This window comes from Anas platyrhynchos, chromosome 3 (genome assembly GCF_047663525.1).
Source record: "Anas platyrhynchos isolate ZD024472 breed Pekin duck chromosome 3, IASCAAS_PekinDuck_T2T, whole genome shotgun sequence".
NCBI classification, from domain to species: domain Eukaryota; kingdom Metazoa; phylum Chordata; class Aves; order Anseriformes; family Anatidae; genus Anas; species Anas platyrhynchos.
Window position 1 is genome coordinate 115,655,696 of NC_092589.1, and position 16,810 is coordinate 115,672,505.

The window sequence follows — 16,810 nt, forward strand, 5'->3', positions numbered from 1 at the left end:
CTCAGCACCTGGACCCCCCGTGACATCCAAGGGAGGATGGGGAAGGTCAGAGCAGCTCCGTTTGGCTCAAGGTCTCTGCACAAAAATCTGAATCTGATCTTAAAATCACATAAAAAGGGGACAGCAACGCCCTGAGGAAGCGAGTCCCACTTCTGGGTGCCACTGCTGGAGTGGTTTAAGGTGGATTTTGAGCTCAGGTCCCTACTAATAGAGCAGATCTGCCCCCATCCCTCTTTGCACAGCCCCAGTGTTTGCCTCCTTGATGGTGCCAGCTTGGCACATGTACATGAGTGTGGTCTGCAGGCTGGGCACTAACCCTCAACCCAGCACTGATAACAAAAGGTCAGCTTTCAGAGGGATCAACGGCCCCGTGAGCCTCAAGGCTAGCAAAGGGAGGCATGGAGGGTAGGTAAGATTCAGACTGGCCTGAATTGCTTAGGAAACTGAACCCACAGACTGTCTTTGGAGAGCTGCTGAGCTCGTGGGGTGGGCTCATTGGGTTTAGTTCCTCACCCTTCATGTGTGTGTCAGCACGATCTAAAGTTACCAAAAATGGGTTCTTGAAGTTCCAGTTACATTTTGCTGAATTTTGTTGGCATTTCCTTGGAAAGGAACAAGAAAAGCATGTGAAAATATGATTTATTTTTTTTTAATCTGTATTTTTGTCCAATGCTCATTTCAGTGAAGAGCTGGATGCACGCTTCAGTATCATTTTCAGTGTAGGTTTAATGCCAATGAGAGGTGTCGGAGGACTAATGTGAAGACCTCTGATTAATCATGGAACAGGTTTTTCAAGGCAAGTGAGAGGCAAGGAGGAGGAGGTGAATGAATGATTGAAGTAACAGGTATGTTCGAGCCAATATTACTTCTGTGACCCACTGAGGAGCACCAAAACCCATTATATTTTTTATTGTGTTCACATGTTCCCCTGTCGTGTATGCATCCTCCTCATGTTCCTCTGGCTCCCAGGATGCAGCCCCTAGGGTTGGGAACCTCCCTGCATCAGCCTCTGCAAGCCCTGATGCTAGTCCTTTATAATGTGCTCAGCATGGAAATTACACTCTTCCAAGCTGCAAGCTGTGAATGGTGCTCCATGAAGCAAATGTCAGTGAAGCAGAAACTGGATAAAGTCCTAAAACTCTTCCAGTTTCTAAAGGGGACTGGACTAATTGGCTCAAGACTAGGCGTTGGTACAGGAATATAAAAGCTTTGTCCCTGTTGATTTGGCCAGACTGGAGAAAATATCGCAGTAGTTCCATCCACAGGGTGATGGGGTCCTATAGGGCTCTTTGCAAGCTGCTTCAGTGCCCCGCTAGCAAAGCAGCTAGAAAAGGTCTCCCCTTTTCATTGAAGCCCACAGCCTTGTAGGGGTTGAAGATCTGCTTGCATGTCTTGATTTGGGTCTGTTTTATGGGACTGGAAAGTGCAAATCACAGCTATGGAGATGAGCATTTTAAACGACATGGCACAGCTAGGCTTTCTGCACAAAAGAGCACAGAAGATACTCGCCAGACATTTCTTTCCTTACACTAAAATGCTGCCAATAACGAATCTGCAGTACTGGCAAGGGAGGAGCCAGTTTCCAGGGTAAGTGCGTGACAACAGATCGATGGCAATGTTTGGCCTGAGCTGGCAGCTCTTTAGCAACATTTTTGAGAAGTGCAACGTGGTTTTGCCTACGAGTCTTGAAAAAAAGGGCTGCACTTTGCTCCAGATTTCCACAACTGTAAACTAAACGTCACCATCAATCTCTGATCGCTGGTTTGATAATAAATACTTTTTTTTTCTTCTTCTTCTCTCATTTCTCTTTCCTTTTTTTTTCTGGATAAATCCTGGCTTCTTACAGTGCACGTCTTGTTTTCAATCCAGACACTGCCTGACCCAGTAAAACTGCTTGAAGATGAGAGGAGCTGATGCATCAACAAGCATACACTAAACGACGTTGCCCTTTCCCAGATTTTTTCTGACGTGTGCAGCATGACGGAGCTCCACGAAGCCGTGGCTGTGGGTGACTACGACCTGGTGAAAGAGATTTTGAGGAAGGGGCGCTGCGACCCAAATCACAAGGATGTGGACTGGAACGACAGGACCCCGCTGCACTGGGCTGCTGCGAAGGGTAAGCATGTCCCTGCTCTGTCACCTCTGCAAACCATGTCCTAAAAGGCATCACAACTGCAGTTGTCTTGCTCTGATAGCAATTAATAGTGGCGATCATCATGGTTTGTATCAGATCCCTTTGTCCTTAATGAGGAAAATGAGAAAGACAATATAATTTCGAACAGGATCTGTGCCCACAAGATAATTTATGGGATTATCATCAAAGAGATCTTTAACACAAGACCAGAGCTGTTAAAGTCAAATATCCCTTTACAGCCCTGGAAAAATGTGAACACAACAATACAGATGCTGTATAATTGTACACAGCGTAAAACGTGTGCTTCAGTGTTTGGTATATGCTGGGATCTCGGATCCTGATGCCTGCCTTTGCTCAGAAATCAGTTTGCTGCTTTACAGCTGGTACCAAGTTTTACACCTGACGGATTTCTCATTTGGGCAACAAAATAGGGAACCAAGTGATTTTCATAAAGCTGTTTCATCTATATATAAATTTACATAACCGTTATATGTAAAATGTTAATGTGGCTAAAATGCAAACTGTAAAAATGTAAACTGTAAATTGTAACTGTAAAAACGTGAAATCAGGGAATGAGGACCTATAAATGCTATGATTGCCCTCTGATAAATCCAAAACAACAAGCAGTGAAATCTGTTTCCCCAGGGAAAACCACATGTACACAGCGGTGGGTTACTGTGGGATGATGGCGAGATGCTGGCGTGGCCTGCATGCCACTGGGAACAGCCTCACTCAGCAAAGGCCATGCTCAGCAGGGTAGAAATAACTTTATTTTTGCTTCTTTGGGCAACTCCACAAGTTAGAAAAATGTGAAGCTGAAATAAAACAAGTTATTTCTCTATCTCATATCAAACTTTTTTTTTTTTTTTTTTTTAATTAAAGCTGCTCACAACTTTTTAATGTTAAATTTTATTTTGGCTTGAGCTAAAAAACAAAATGAAAAAATGGAACAGTAAACGGACAATTAGTCAAGGACTACTTGCAGTTACAGAATCATTTAAGTTGGAAAAGACCTCTAAGACCACTAGCCTAGCACTGCCAAGCCTGCACTTGGGATGTACTGCTCAGAAAGCAGCAGAAAGCTTTTTGATTTTGTTGCTGTTCTTGTTGTAAAATACTTCTGGAAGCTATTTACTTTGGAAAAAAAAAAAAAAAGAAATCAGCATTTTCCAAAGAGTATTCCTTATTTGATAAATAAAATGGCTAGGCCACAGGTAAAACATGACTGGAGGGAATCATGACCAAGTGTGCGGTGACTGTCTCCTTCAGCCTAAAAGGCCTATAAGGCCTAATTTTGGTGCTTTTCTCCCTATTTTTCTCTCCACACCAGGGCAATCGGAGATGATTAAGCTCCTCATGGCTCATGGTGCCCGCCCCTGTCTGAGGAGCGACGCGGGCTGGACCCCGGCTCACTTTGCGGCCGAGTCGGGCAGACTGGGTGTGCTTCGCACCCTTCACTCCCTGCACGCGACCATGGATGCAGAAGACCTCTTCGGCGACACTCCCAGGAGGCTCGCAGAAATCTACGGACACAAGGAGTGTGTCAAGTTCTTAGAAATGTGAGTAGCAATACCTGTTTCCAGCACAGTAGGCGACGATGATGCTGAGTGGTATATATAGGGCCAGAATGAATTGTGAGTGCATTATTAATCTTTCTGCCTAAACCTGTCAAAGCCGTTGAGAATTAGGTTGGAAATGAGGAGACATTTCTGCTCAGAAAGAGCAGTCAGGCATTGGGATGGGTTCCCCAGGGAGGTGGTGGAGTCACCATCCCTGGGGGTGTTCAAGGAGAGGTTGGACGTGGTGCTTAGGGACATACGGGTGACATTGGTGGTAGGGGGATGGTTTGAGCACGTGATCTTGGAGGGCTTTTCCAACCCCTCCTGTGATTCTCTGAATGCATAAGAGATAAGCAAATGCAGTTCTTTGTCACAGGGAAGCCATTGGGAAGTCTTTTCTTATTGCACTGCCTTCCATGGTTTGCCTTGGTATGTTTTCAAAAACATTACAACTTCATGACATCATTGCTTTTGTAAGGATGTTACAAAGCGATTATTGAGCAATGGAAGTGAAAGGAAGAACTAACAATGCCATGAGTATTAACCTCTTAGAGTGGTGACCGCTGACTGCACAGGTTAAATTGTGTAAGAACAGCCCTTTAGCAGGTAATGATAGTGTATGTACAGGATTTGTGGTAAAAACTGACATACATTTATTTATTTTTTTTAACATAACTATTGAAAATTTTACCATTTGATCTGTTAGTAAGGTGGCCACATTATTAGAAGGTATTGCTTTCCAATTCTGGAAAAGTCCTGATTGTCTTAACCCTTACAGTTATCATTGTGCCATCATATGCAATTAGTATTAAGCTTTTAATAGTTCCAAATAACCAGCTGTGTTTTTCAGCTCTGGCTCAAAATTATTTTCATCTGTGTGAATTGTGAATCTGTATTGAAATAGATCTCAAGTCTCAGTCTTGGCATACGTAACTTCAGTTATTGGAACAAGTCTATTTGTTTGATTGTTTATTTGTTTTTCTGATAAGTTTGATTTCAGAGCCTTTTACAGGACTCCACAACATGCCCAACAAAGGCCCCTGGGCAAGAGGTCTCATTTGTGTTTCCCTGAGAGTCCCAAGGCTGAGAGCACCCAAAGGCTTTTTCCTTCCCTGAAGTTTTCTCTGATTTTGCAGCCCTGCTGTAGTTTGTAACTGGAATCTTTCTTACTGTTGTGATGTTCTCAAGACTGCTTTGGCACCATACAAATCACCTGTATGCACATATCCAACCCAATGTCTCCAGCTTGCCTTGAAGACCACGTACAAACTACATGTACAGGTCCATGGTGCAGATTTGGTGCTGACTGTCCTTTCTGCAAGGCCTCTCCCTTCCTCTCCACCTCCCAGGCTCATGGCTGCCTGTTGCCACATCCCCATCATCGAGGAATTCAGCACAGGTGCTGCCACGTTCAAAATGAGGCTGTGCAAACGTCTGTGGTGGCCAGCCTCCTCCAAGCATCGCTTTTCATGAACCCCATAAACCTGTTAGCTTTCTGCTGTACTTCTGCAGCTTATTGGTTCCTGCTGAAGTGCTCCTTCCCCCCTTTTTTCTTGACACAGCATCAGTGTCCTCCCATAGGTACAGACACCCAAACTGTGCCAAACTATCACGCGAACAACTTTCTAGGAGAGCCACACATTCATGTTTCTAAGCTCTGGTTATTGTGGAAGTGGATGTAACCTTTGCATGTTACCTGCCCATCCCACATCCATCCTAATGCTTTCATCTTAATGAGGATTTTCTCTTCATACTGTCCTTGGGTCTTTGCTTGCATAGTTTCTGTATCCGAACAAGTAAATACTTCCATAGAGAGTGAAAAGTCTGCAGACTTGTACCCCTCGATGAATCATTTATAGCAGCTGACTCCCAGTTCAGCTGCTGTCGTGTTTACATGAATCTCAGCACAAACTCCTGTTTATCGAGTTCTGCCAAGGGTGTGGAATTTGCTCCACACTTGACTGTGCCTGAGAGCCACGGTGGTGAGGTGACAGCAAGGGGGAGGTTGCCTGGATCACACAATGCCCATGGCAGGCGGAGGTGTCTGCACAGCTGGGATGGGCGGTGGAGGCAGCTGGAAGAATGATTGACAGGAAGGTTGATGGGATGATTGGCAGGAAGATTGATGGGATGATTGACAGGATGATTGATGGGATGATTGACAGGAAGACTGATGGGATGATTGACATCCAGTCTGAGGCACCAGATGAACAGAGAGGCGACAGCCTAAGGCGACTCATGTAGCTTGTGACTGGTTTTCTGAGGTGAATGACTAATTTAGGGCAGAAAAAGTGAATAGTTGCTGTTCAGAGCCATGTGCTGGTCTGAGTCACCCTGTGGCCATGCACAGCTCAGGCAGAAGCATGGCTCGCAGGAGGAAAGGGTGTGAGTGCTCATTGTGCTGAGCTACAGCAAAGCTGCAAAAGGTTCGGTGACCATAACACAGAGGAGGTGACAGTGCAGTGAAGTGAGATGGACCCAGTGTCTGTCCCTTGGGGGACTCAGGAATCCAGACCAACCAGGGCTGCAAATCTCCCACCATAGAGACCTGAGAGAGGTGCAGGATTAAGGGCTGTGACAACTTACAAAACAGAAAGACTCTTTGAATGCCCGTGCCTTGGACAGTTTGCAATGTATGGTCACTGCACAGGAACAATGCAGCCTGCAGGCAGCCAGAGCAGCCAAAACTTTGTCAACGGAGTTTGGGAGCCATTTTTATAAGCCCAACCTCTGTAATTTACAGCCACAGTGAAGGTGTTCACCCTCATGCAACAGTTTCACCTCCTCACATCAGCAGATAGAGTTACCTAGAAGGAATTCCTGGTATTTTTAAATTACCTTCTGCTTCTGCAGATGTGCAGAAGGTCCAGCAGTTATGTCCATCTTCAGGGATCGCCGAGGCTCTGGCAGGAGCTGGGCAGTACTGCTGTGGCTGCAGACACAAAATGAAGTTTGTGTGTGCATGCTAATGCTGCGCAGCGCAGAGTAGATCTGGTCACCCTGTTGGCTGCATTGGGATGTAAATGTGAGGAATATTTTGTTACACAGCAGCACTGTCAGTCTTGAATATTTGCCTGTCATGCAAAATAGTATGAAGAGAGAAAAGGCAATTTATAGAATAACAGCCTGAGGGGCTGTGTGAAATGCAGGGCTGGAGTGCATATCTAAACAGTGAGAGGAGCACCCAAATCCTTCCTAGATCCCATTTCAGCCTTCCTGCCACCACCACCATACACCTTGCACGCTGTGTGCCTGCCCGTGGTGCTGCTGGCTGCATGAACACACGCTTCCACATGTGGCCAGAGTGACTGCTCCGTGCTGAGGGCTGTTTGCATCCACATGTAAATATTACACGTATCAACACATTAATATTATTAACACATAAATATTAGGAATATTCTGCTACAGAGTATCTGCACCACTCACCGAGGTTTGCATGGACATGCAAAGCATTGAAACCAGCCTTCAAATGCAGAGCTGCCTCTGAATAACAATTTGCATCATTTTATTTTTTTTTTCTGCACCACGGTTTTACCTCGGATGCTTTCGGAGCTGCTGGGAGTAGCGCCAGGGCAGCTCTGAGACCTGTGGCCCATGCCTGCTGCCATCCTGCCTGCAAAGAGCCAAGAGTCCAAACTGCGGCAGAGGCTCCCTCTAGATGAACCCAGGGCACATATATATATGTATATACATATATATATATACGCACAAACATATGTACTAAACCCACACTGTGCAGCGCATCTCTGTGCAGAGCTGCTGGCTTGGCTCTGTGCTCTCAGCTGGGACACCCCAGCACAGATGTAAGGGTGTTGCTGGAAAACAAGTTTTTGCAGATATTTGGCAATGTTTTCATCAGGGCTCCATAAACCGTTACAAAACCAGAACTCTGCAGGGAGACAAAATGGTTTGCCAGCAACAAGACAGGCCTTACAGCTATATTTAGCATTCGCTGTGGCCTCACCTTGACTATTGCATGCAGTTCTGGGCTTCACAAGGTAAAAAGGATATTAATGTCCTTGAATGCATCCAGAGGAGGGCAATTAAGTTGGTGTAAGGGCTGGAAGGCATGCAAGGGCTGGAAGGCTGAGGACACTTGGGTTGTCCAGCCTGGAGCAGAGGAGGCTGAGAGGCGGCCTCAGCACTCTCTGCAGCCTCCTGGGAGGGGAATGGAGAGGGCGGTGCTGGCCTCTGCTCCCTGTCTGGGATTTAGGAAAAAAAAATTGCTGTGAGGGTGGTCAAGGACTGGAACAGGCTTCCTAGAGAGGTGGTTGATGCCCCATGGCTGTCAGTGCTCAACAGGCATTTGGACAACGCCCTCAGTAATAGGCTGTAACTTTTGGGCAGCCTTGAAGCAGTCAGGAATCCGGACTTGATGGTATGAGTAGGTCCCTGCCACCAGAACTACTCTGTTCTTACAACTGGGTGAGCTGTCAGTGTGTCAGCTGCTCCAGGCACGCAGCAGTTCCCCTGCGGCCTGTGGAGAGGCCCCTGGTGGAGCAGGCTGTCCCCCTGCAGCCCATGGGTCCCACATGGAGCAGATCTCCACGCTGCAGCCCATGGAAAGGAAGAGGTGTAAAAGAGCATCTGGGTGGGTGTCTGGCAGCTGCCCAAGGTCAGCCCACCACAGCGGCTCCTGTTTTTTTCAGTACTGTCTCATGCTAACCACTACCGTGAGAAAGAAAAGGTCTGATTTGCTTCTTTTGCTACTTCTGAAAGACAGATGTTTTACCTTTGGACATGAAGGATAGGCATATTCATTCTTCTAAAACTCCTCACTGCCTACAACATGCAGAAAGTAGCTGTCTGTTTTATAGCTGGGGTCACTTTTTCCTAAGGTAATTGACTGTGTCAGTGCCTTGGCACATATCAAGATTATAAAGTTAACACTTAATAGGAAAAATATTTGAAAGCTGTGATTAACAAAACCATAACTAAGTTAATAATAATAATAATAATAATAATAATAATAATAATAATAATAATAATAATAATAATAATAATAATAATAATAATAATAATAATAATAATAATAATAATAATAATAACATATTCCATATTTTTTCTGCCCAGATAAACATATTCATTCTGGTCTTGATTAAAGTGTTTTTAAATTTGCTTTGCTTGTTTGCAATGGAAAGTGTAATGAAATCAGCTGCTGTTTCAAGACTGTAGGAAAAACCACAGTGAAGTATGCTTATTTTCAGGCTTCCAGTCTGACACTGAATGACACTATATAGTGACACCACGTGTATATATATATATATATATATAATTAGTGACACCACGTATAGTGTCATTCAGTGAAGATGTGGGACTATGTTTGTTTGATAGAAAACATACGAGTATCATGAAAAAATGAGAACTTTTTACGGAGGACAAAATTACAGAGGACAATTTCCAGCTCACTGCTGAGCTGGAAATACCAGGGCTTGGGTGGATGATGGCTCAATATCTGAAGTCCATATTTCACACACTTGAAATCATGACAATAACTTGAAAGACATGTATGAGACCCCCAGCAACTAGAATAAAGTTGTGAATTATCTGTACATGGAGATACAGGGCTAGAGAAAGTGGTATCTTTCACATAACTTGATGTTTTTCCATGCAAAATTTGAACCTTAGTTCTATGACATTACTTGATGTTAGTTATTATTTTAAAAACAGATATTATAATATCTGATATAACAGATAATAACAGAATTATTAAGTTTAAATCTGTTTTTGAATGCAAATTTTAGGAAAATTTTAGGACTGAATTGCATAAAGCATTTGTGAGGTTAAAAGATCATCTGGAAAGAATAACTGTGTCCAAATTCTCCGAGATTCCAGTGGTCTTCAGATCTGATGTTTTGGCACAAAAAATTCCTAGTACTCATGAATGAGCAGTACAAAACTTTAAAAAAAATGAAATGTTGTGGTTGTTGTGAATTAAATTGCTGTGTGCAATTGCATTACAATGTGCTTAAGTCTCTTTAACTGCACAAAAATTTGCAAGATCAATCTGAGAGCTTTGCATTAGTTGTGTAAAAATTGTGCTACAATTGGGTTTCCAATGATTACAGCATGAATTTCACCATAGATCCTTACCAAAGGTTTTCCACCTCAATTCATATGAATACCTTCACTTGGTCACTTGGGGTGATGTTGGATTTGGGGTGACCCTGAGGGTTTTCTCATGGATTGCTGGCAATAGCATTTTGACCATGATCTGTTACTTTGGATGGGCTGCTCATGAGCGGTGTTGTGACTATGCCGTACTCTGTTTTTGAAGATAAACTCTTGCTTTCTTCCCCAGAGCAGAGGTGGAGAGCAGAAACTACCGCAGGACGGCTGCAATGAAAGGAATTCCTGTGGACCAGAGAGATGAAGACTGGGAACTCAAGAAAGAAGAGTTTGAGAGAAACTCATTATGTGCTCGCCAGACCTACATATCCTCTGTTCAAAAGAAGAATCGAAAGAAAATGGGGAAGCGGTAATGTGCCCTGCCTGTTTGGTACCACTGAGAACTTGCAGTGCAGAGCAAAAACACTGGCAGACCTAAGATGCAGGGTGAAATATGGAAGAACAACAGAAGCAGCTGGCCACAACAATGCATCTTTATAATGTACTGCAAATTTTGTTGGTCTTAGGGAGTAGGTAGGAGACTTTCTGTCCATCTGTGTGTATATATGCACAGCCACAGCAGAAATGATTTGGAAAACAAAATGGGTATGAATAAGTTTAGCTAAGTAGTTTCGGTCAGCAAACACAGAAGAATTTTTAGGTACACAGTGCTCTTATACTGTTGTCCCCCTTTCACAGCTAGTCCATAGACCAGATCTAAATTATTTTATTGACAGTAATTTAACTCAAAGAATTAGTTAAATGAGAACATAATAATAATTTATTTAACTCACAATGATTTAATTCAAAGAATTTTAATGAAATGTTCTTAATTTAGATAGAGAAGATAGCACATCGAAATCACCTGTACTGGCTAGAGAATTGCATTAAAGATTGAAGGACTTGGTTTCGAGAAGAAAAATTAGAATTTTTCCTGGAAAAATTCAGAATTTTTCCCGGGCTCCATCCCTTATTATACTTCCTAGCACATGCAAAGCTTGCGCTTCACACAGGGCAGAATCCTCAGCACTATCTTTTCCAGTTTGGGGCTGCTGAAAATCAGGATAAGGGAATGAACAGAGGGAAAAGCATACTGGAGTACTAAAAAGAGAAACGTCATAGGATTTTTCTCCCGACTGGGATAAATCATTGTCAAGATCAAACATATGAAGTTGATGCCGTAGATGATGAAGAAGGACAGCAGAGATTTCATGGCTTTGATGTGGGCATCCATGCTGAGGTCCTTTGCTGAGCTTGTCTGCATCTTGCACTTGTGTCTCCAGAGAGAAAAGAGGAGGAGAAGGGCAGAGAAGATGACTATCATGAATGCTATGGAAAAGCCAAAGCCGCAAATGTAAAAAATAGAGGAGTATTGTTTGTTTATTTTCTCATTCAGTTTTCTGGAGTATTCTAGGGAGGTGAAATTGAGGTTGCAACAGCTCACTTGATTGGTAATGTCAAAAACAGGGCTACACATGACCAGGGACAAAACCACTGAACCCAAGAGCAGCCATGGCACAATCCTGTCAATTTTTACTTTCAGGTAGATGAAGAAGATATATCTGAAATTTGCGATTTTTATACAATAAAAAACATACAGGCATGTCGAAAACCACAAGTTGGAAGAATTTGAAATACAGAGAAGAGGTGCAAATATTCGGGGTACCCTGCGGATATAAAATTGCCAGTGAAAAAGCGTTGAAGTAATGGTATATGCCCATGTCACACACAAAAACCAAAACCTGGAACATCCCAGAAACAGCAAGATCTTCTCACTGGAGTTAAAGCTTTTCTTTTTAACCCAGGTAAGGCAAGACACAGCCACAATGAAAGCATTGATCCACATGCCAGCAAAAGCCTGAAGTGTGATGACGAGCATAACGGTGATATCGTATGAAGTAGCGTTAAATTGCTGCTGCGAGTGGGAAGCTTCCATCCTGCACGACGGGTGGTGGACACGCAGGCTGCTGTGCCGATGCTCAGCATAGGATGGCAGATGCTGTTCCCTGAGCATCACGTCTGGGAAGAGGAGTTTTATAGAGCTGGTGGTGGGGGGCCGATCTCAGTGCTGCTCCTCTTCAGAGCAGCGCAGGTGCAGGAATGTAAATGTGGCAGATATTGCCTTACCTGGCATCAGTACCAGTCTTCAATATTTGAATTTTGGCCCAGAGGAGCTGTGTTTGGTGACACAAACAGCAAATATGCTGCTTTGACATTTTACTCTCGGAGGGCACCGAAACCCATCTTCATTTTCCCCGTGGTAGAGCTTTAATCATAAGTGAACAGGCGCGTGGTATGGGGAAGGCAGTTCAGGATAAGGAGGAATTTCTTTTAAAGCTTAAACTAAAGCGTATGAAGCAAAGGGGCAAACATAAGCATGAGTCCCTGTGCTAGGGTCCAAAACCCATATGCCAAGTAGAGTCTCTGGGAGTGATGTTAGGAGTTTAGGGGATGGGACCATGCTGTGCTCCCTTCACCCTGAACTTCTCTCAAGCTTCCAGATAGCTTTAGGTCCTGAAAACCTGTTTTGTTTGTTTTGTTTTCCTTTCCTTTATTTTCTTTTCTAACAAGCAAGTTGTGTAAAGCTCTGTAGAGCACAGACTTCCTAAAGACTTTGGGTTTGTAAAGAGCCTTTCCCATTGAGACCACAGTAACCAACCAGATCATGGCTGATGCTGTGATGGAAGTAGAAAATAAATTAATTCTCATCAAATAGCTCTATAGCTACAAGGAATAAACCACCAGCATCTGCTTTTTTCAGAACAAACCCCCTGTCTTCTGGGGGATATAAATGCAAGTACCGCTCACCGAGTATTGCTATCACATGCTTCTATTTGCATTTTTTTTTTCCACTAAGACCTAGCTACAGTATTAACCTGTTGAAATGTTTTTGCATGAGTAAATCCATATCCTGTCCTGCTTCACCCTGGCCTGTGTGGCTTGTGTCCACAGGGAAAGCACTTGGTGGGATCCCCACACAAAGCACTGGGAGCAGTTTGCTTCATAGGCACGTCAGTGGGACCAAGCCAGGACCCCTCGTGGCACCTCTGACGTGAGGGACAAAGCCTTGAGGTCTCCTGAGGAAACCCAAACTAGGATGCTTTGTTTGAACTCTATGGCCAATGTTCTGTTGATTACAAAAATAACACAACTTTTTAAATTAAAGATGATGTTTTACCCCCAAAATAACATATATAAAATCTAAGTGTTTCTCTAAGTGTTTGCATCAAGATGTTCTTAGAGAGTAGGAATGAGAGCTTCTGTCCATGTGAGTGTCTATATGTATCAGACCTCAAATACCAGAAAACTACAGAAGGTGTATGATAGACTAATACTGTAATTCACTGAAATAGAGCTATAGTCATAGAAATGGCAGCATCTACCCATATTGCCTGGGAGGGAAATCTTTTTGTTCCTATTTGACTGAGGGAAGCACCTGAGACTGTGGTTCTGCTCACTGTAGTGATGTCCATGCCCTTTGCTTGTTTGCTTCTGGTCCTGAGTCAGGCCTAGGTTCTTTTAGGGGCTCGTAGGCTCTGGTGGTGCCTGTCTCTTTTCTTTGGCAATGGGACATAGTTGCTTCTTCTGTTTTCATGGAACTCTGATGTTGACCTCTTAGTGGACATGAGCTTAACAGCCTGTATCTGCCATCCTCAGTCCAGCAGGAGGGAATACGTGCTCCCTCGTTAGTGGTTTCAGCCATTTGTGACTGCCAAGACAGTTAGAGCACTGCCTTATTTTTAGCAGTGCCCCCAGCCATTTTTATATCTGTGTTCACAGGAATCCATGGAACCACTCCTGAGCTATCCCTCTTTCATCTTTTACTCTTATCAAAAAGTGGTAAAAGCATTTTTGAATTGTTTCACTTCTCGATTGGGAAAAAAAATATTTGGAATTTGATCCAAGGCAGTTTTTCATGCTAGCACTGGGCAGCCATTCCTACTGACCTCTGACACCTGTGTGTCTGCTTTCCCTCCCCTTTTGGGACTTTCAGAGATGGAAGAAGGTATCTTCAGCATGGTTTGCTGGAGCTGCATTTCTCTTTGTGTGAAAGACGTTATTTTTGCCTGCTGAGCCTTGTGGTATGCAAGCTTTTGAGGGGTGACGTGACATGGGTTGTAGGCTACTCTGTGGCCTTTTTGTGAAAGCGATTGGGACTTCATGTTAAAGGATCGACTTTGTGAGCAACATGAGGGAAAGAAGGGAGACATGGCGGTGCCTGTCCTTGAAAGGCCTTTAGGTGGGGAGATGTGTCCAGATGACATTTAAGGCCCACCTGTCTTGGGGGATGTGGGTGGTGCAGTGTGTCCTGTTGTGGAACTGGACTCAGTGGGGTTTGGCATCTGATCTGAGAAGTGCAATTGCAGCTAAAGGCAAACAGCTAAAGGCCATGTGCTCTGACTGGCTAATTTTGATCAGATGCCTCGGGCCCTCTCTTTCTTTGTAGCAGAACAAGATCAATGTAATTTTTCGCTTTACTAGTGCAGGAGAAGCCAGAAAAGAGTGAAAGCTAATGGTTGGTAAAACAAAATAAAACAAACAAACAAAAAAACCCTTTCTTATTAATGTCTTTTCCTTTCCTTGTTGTGGGGGTGGAGGGGAAGAGGGAAGGGAATGTTCTTTGTCCATAGAAGAAGCAACCCTTAAAATAAAGAGCTTACAAACCAAGCTCTTTTCCTTCATGTCAGGATTTCATATTATTGTCCTGAGAAAACTTGTGTTCCCCGAGGAGAGCTATTCCTCTGGACCAATTTCTAATAGAGAGCACGTAGAAATCAGTGAGCCCTTCACACTGCTGTCCTGCCGATGACCACACCTCCTTTATCTGAGGAAGATCTTTGAAAAGCTTTCTGCTAGTAGGAGTGCAACAAAGGTTGTCCTAGCAAATACAGCAGAGGGAAAGCTTGATAACTTATTGAGCGAATCCATGTCCAGCTGGGATAATGTTACACCTGAGGTGTAACACCTGAGGTGTAACATCACAAAAAACATTCTGCTTGTGCTGCACCTCTTCCACATTGAGCTAATCTGCTGTGATGGGATGGCCTTCACTGGCTGGTAGACCCCCCTCAGCTGCTCTCCCACTCCCCCTTCTCAACAGGCTGGGGGAAGAAAATGAGATGGAAAAGCTCATGGATGGAGATAATGGCAGGGAGATTGCTTACCAATCGCCAACAAGGAGAAAAATAAAAGAAACAAAAAAAAAAGACCTTGGGAAAATTAGCTTCATTTATTAAAAATAGAACAGGATAGTGAGAAATGGACAAAACTAAAAAATCTTCCCCCACATTGTCCTTTTTCCCAGGCTCAACTTCACTCCTTCAGTCCCAAATCTTCCTAAAACTCCCCTCCGAGTGGCAGAGGGGATGTGGCCTGATGGTTGTGCTCAGCCCATAACAGATCGTCTCTGCCACTTCTTCCTCCTGCCAGCCCTCCAGGGGCCACAGCGTGGAGATCTGCTCCTATGTGGTCCTCTACAGGCTGCAGGGGAACTTCTGCCCCATGCCTGGAGCACCTCCTGCCCTCCTGCTGCACTGACCTGGGGTCCAGGGCTGCTCCTCTCTCATCGCTCCTCACCTCTCGCTGCCACTGTGTTTCCCTCGCAGCTCTGATAAATAAGAGTGATTTGCATATTCACACACAGTGCATGATAATTGTACAACTGATAGTATTACAGAGTGCACAGCCACAGCAGAAATAATTTGTAAAACAAAGTGGGTATGAATAAGTTTAGCTAAGTAGTTTCAGTCAGCAAATGCAGAAGCATTTTTAGGTACACAGTACTCTTATACTGTTGTCCCCCTTTCACAGCTAGTCCATAGACCACATCTAAATTATTTTATTGACAGTAATTTAACTCAAAGAATTAGTTAAATGAGAACATAATAATAATTTATTTAACTCACAATGATTTAATTCAAAGAATTTTAATGAAATGTTCTTAATTTAGATAGAGAAGATAGCACATCGAAATCACCTGCACTGGCTGGAGAACTGCATTAAAGATTGAGTGACGTGGTTTTAAGCAGAAAAAGTCAGAATTTTTCCCGGGCTCCTAGCACATGCAAAGCTTGCGCTTCACACAGGGCAGAATCCTCAGCACTATCTTTTCCAGTTTGGGGCTGCTGAAAATCAGGATAAGGGAATGAACAGAGGGAAAAGCATACTGGAGTACTAAAAGGAGAAACGTCATAGGATTTTTCTCCCGACTGGTATAAATCATTGTCAAGATCAAACATGTGAAGTTGATGCTGTAGATTATGAAGAAGGACAGCAGAGATTTCATGGCTTTGATGTGGGAGTCCATGCTGAGGTTCTTTGCTGAGCTTGTCTGCATCTTGCACTTGTGTCTCCAGAGAGAAAAGAGGAGGAGAAGGGCAGAGAAGATGACTATCATGAATGCTATGGAAAACCCAAAGCTGCAGATATACAAAACAGGAGAATATTGTTTGCTCATTTCCTCATTCACTTTTGTGGCATATCCAGGGGAGCTGGAACTGAAGTTGCTACCCCTTAGTTCATCAGTAATGTTTAAGATGGGGCCACACATGACCAGGGACAAAACCACTGAACCCAAGAGCAGCCATGGCACAATCCTGTCAATTTTTACTTTCAGGTAGATGAAGAAGATGCGTCTGAAGTTTGCTATTTTTACACAATAAAAAACATACAGGCAGGCAGAAGCCCACAAGTTGGAAGAATTAGAAAAGCACAAAAGAAGTGAAAATATTGGGGTCACCCCACTGATAAAAGTTTGCCAGTGAAAAATCATGGAAGTAATGGTATATGCCCATATCACACACAAAAACCAAAACCTGGAACATCCCAGAAACAGCAAGATCTTCTCACTGGAGTTAAAGCTTTTCTTTTTAACCCAGGTAAGGCAAGACACAGCCACAATGAAAGCATTGATCCACATGCCAGCAAAAGCCTGAAGTGTGATGACGAGCATAACGGTGATATCGTATGAAGTAGCGTTAAATTGCTGCTGCGAGTGGGAAGCTTCCAT

General features: G+C 43.7%; 2 protein-coding genes across 3 annotated transcripts; one reads left to right on the top strand and one right to left on the bottom strand.

Moving 5' to 3' along the window:
* The first annotated feature begins 1,602 nt into the window (after window positions 1–1,602).
* Window positions 1,603–15,836, top strand: ANKRD66 (ankyrin repeat domain 66). Of its 2 annotated transcripts, XM_005030411.6 has the most exons (4): window positions 1,603–1,761; window positions 1,870–2,116; window positions 3,465–3,693; window positions 9,995–15,836. In XM_005030411.6, the coding sequence occupies exons 2-4, from the start codon at window positions 1,978–1,980 to the stop codon at window positions 10,173–10,175; spliced, it is 549 nt and encodes a 182-aa protein (XP_005030468.4). In that variant the 5' UTR covers window positions 1,603–1,761; window positions 1,870–1,977; the 3' UTR covers window positions 10,176–15,836. The 2 variants fall into 2 exon arrangements, with proteins under 2 accessions (XP_005030468.4, XP_071892639.1); XM_072036538.1 differs by having other exon boundaries at window positions 1,606–2,116.
* On the bottom strand, window positions 10,784–16,810 carry LOC101804486 (uncharacterized). Its single transcript, XM_038176842.2, has 2 exons — window positions 15,862–16,810; window positions 10,784–11,820 (listed from the first exon to the last, which is right to left on the bottom strand). Exons 1-2 carry the CDS (start codon window positions 16,808–16,810, stop codon window positions 10,784–10,786), a joined length of 1,986 nt encoding a protein of 661 aa, XP_038032770.2.

What these genes read in the sequence shown, in the direction of transcription:
- ANKRD66 (XM_005030411.6), top strand. Translation starts at nt 1,978, where the DNA reads ATGACGGAGCTCCACGAAGCCGTGGCTGTGGGTGACTACGACCTGGTG. An exon ending in GCACTGGGCTGCTGCGAAGG is followed by an intron (nt 2,117 to 3,464) that starts GTAAGCATGTCC and finishes TCTCCACACCAG; the next exon opens with GGCAATCGGAGATGATTAAG. An exon ending in TGTGTCAAGTTCTTAGAAAT is followed by an intron (nt 3,694 to 9,994) that starts GTGAGTAGCAAT and finishes TTTCTTCCCCAG; the next exon opens with AGCAGAGGTGGAGAGCAGAA.
- LOC101804486 (XM_038176842.2), bottom strand. Translation starts at nt 16,810, where the DNA reads ATGGAAGCTTCCCACTCGCAGCAGCAATTTAACGCTACTTCATACGAT. An exon ending in GAAGCGCAAGCTTTGCATGT is followed by an intron (nt 11,821 to 15,861) that starts GCTAGGAGCCCG and finishes TCCTCTTCCCAG; the next exon opens with ACGTGATGCTCAGGGAACAG.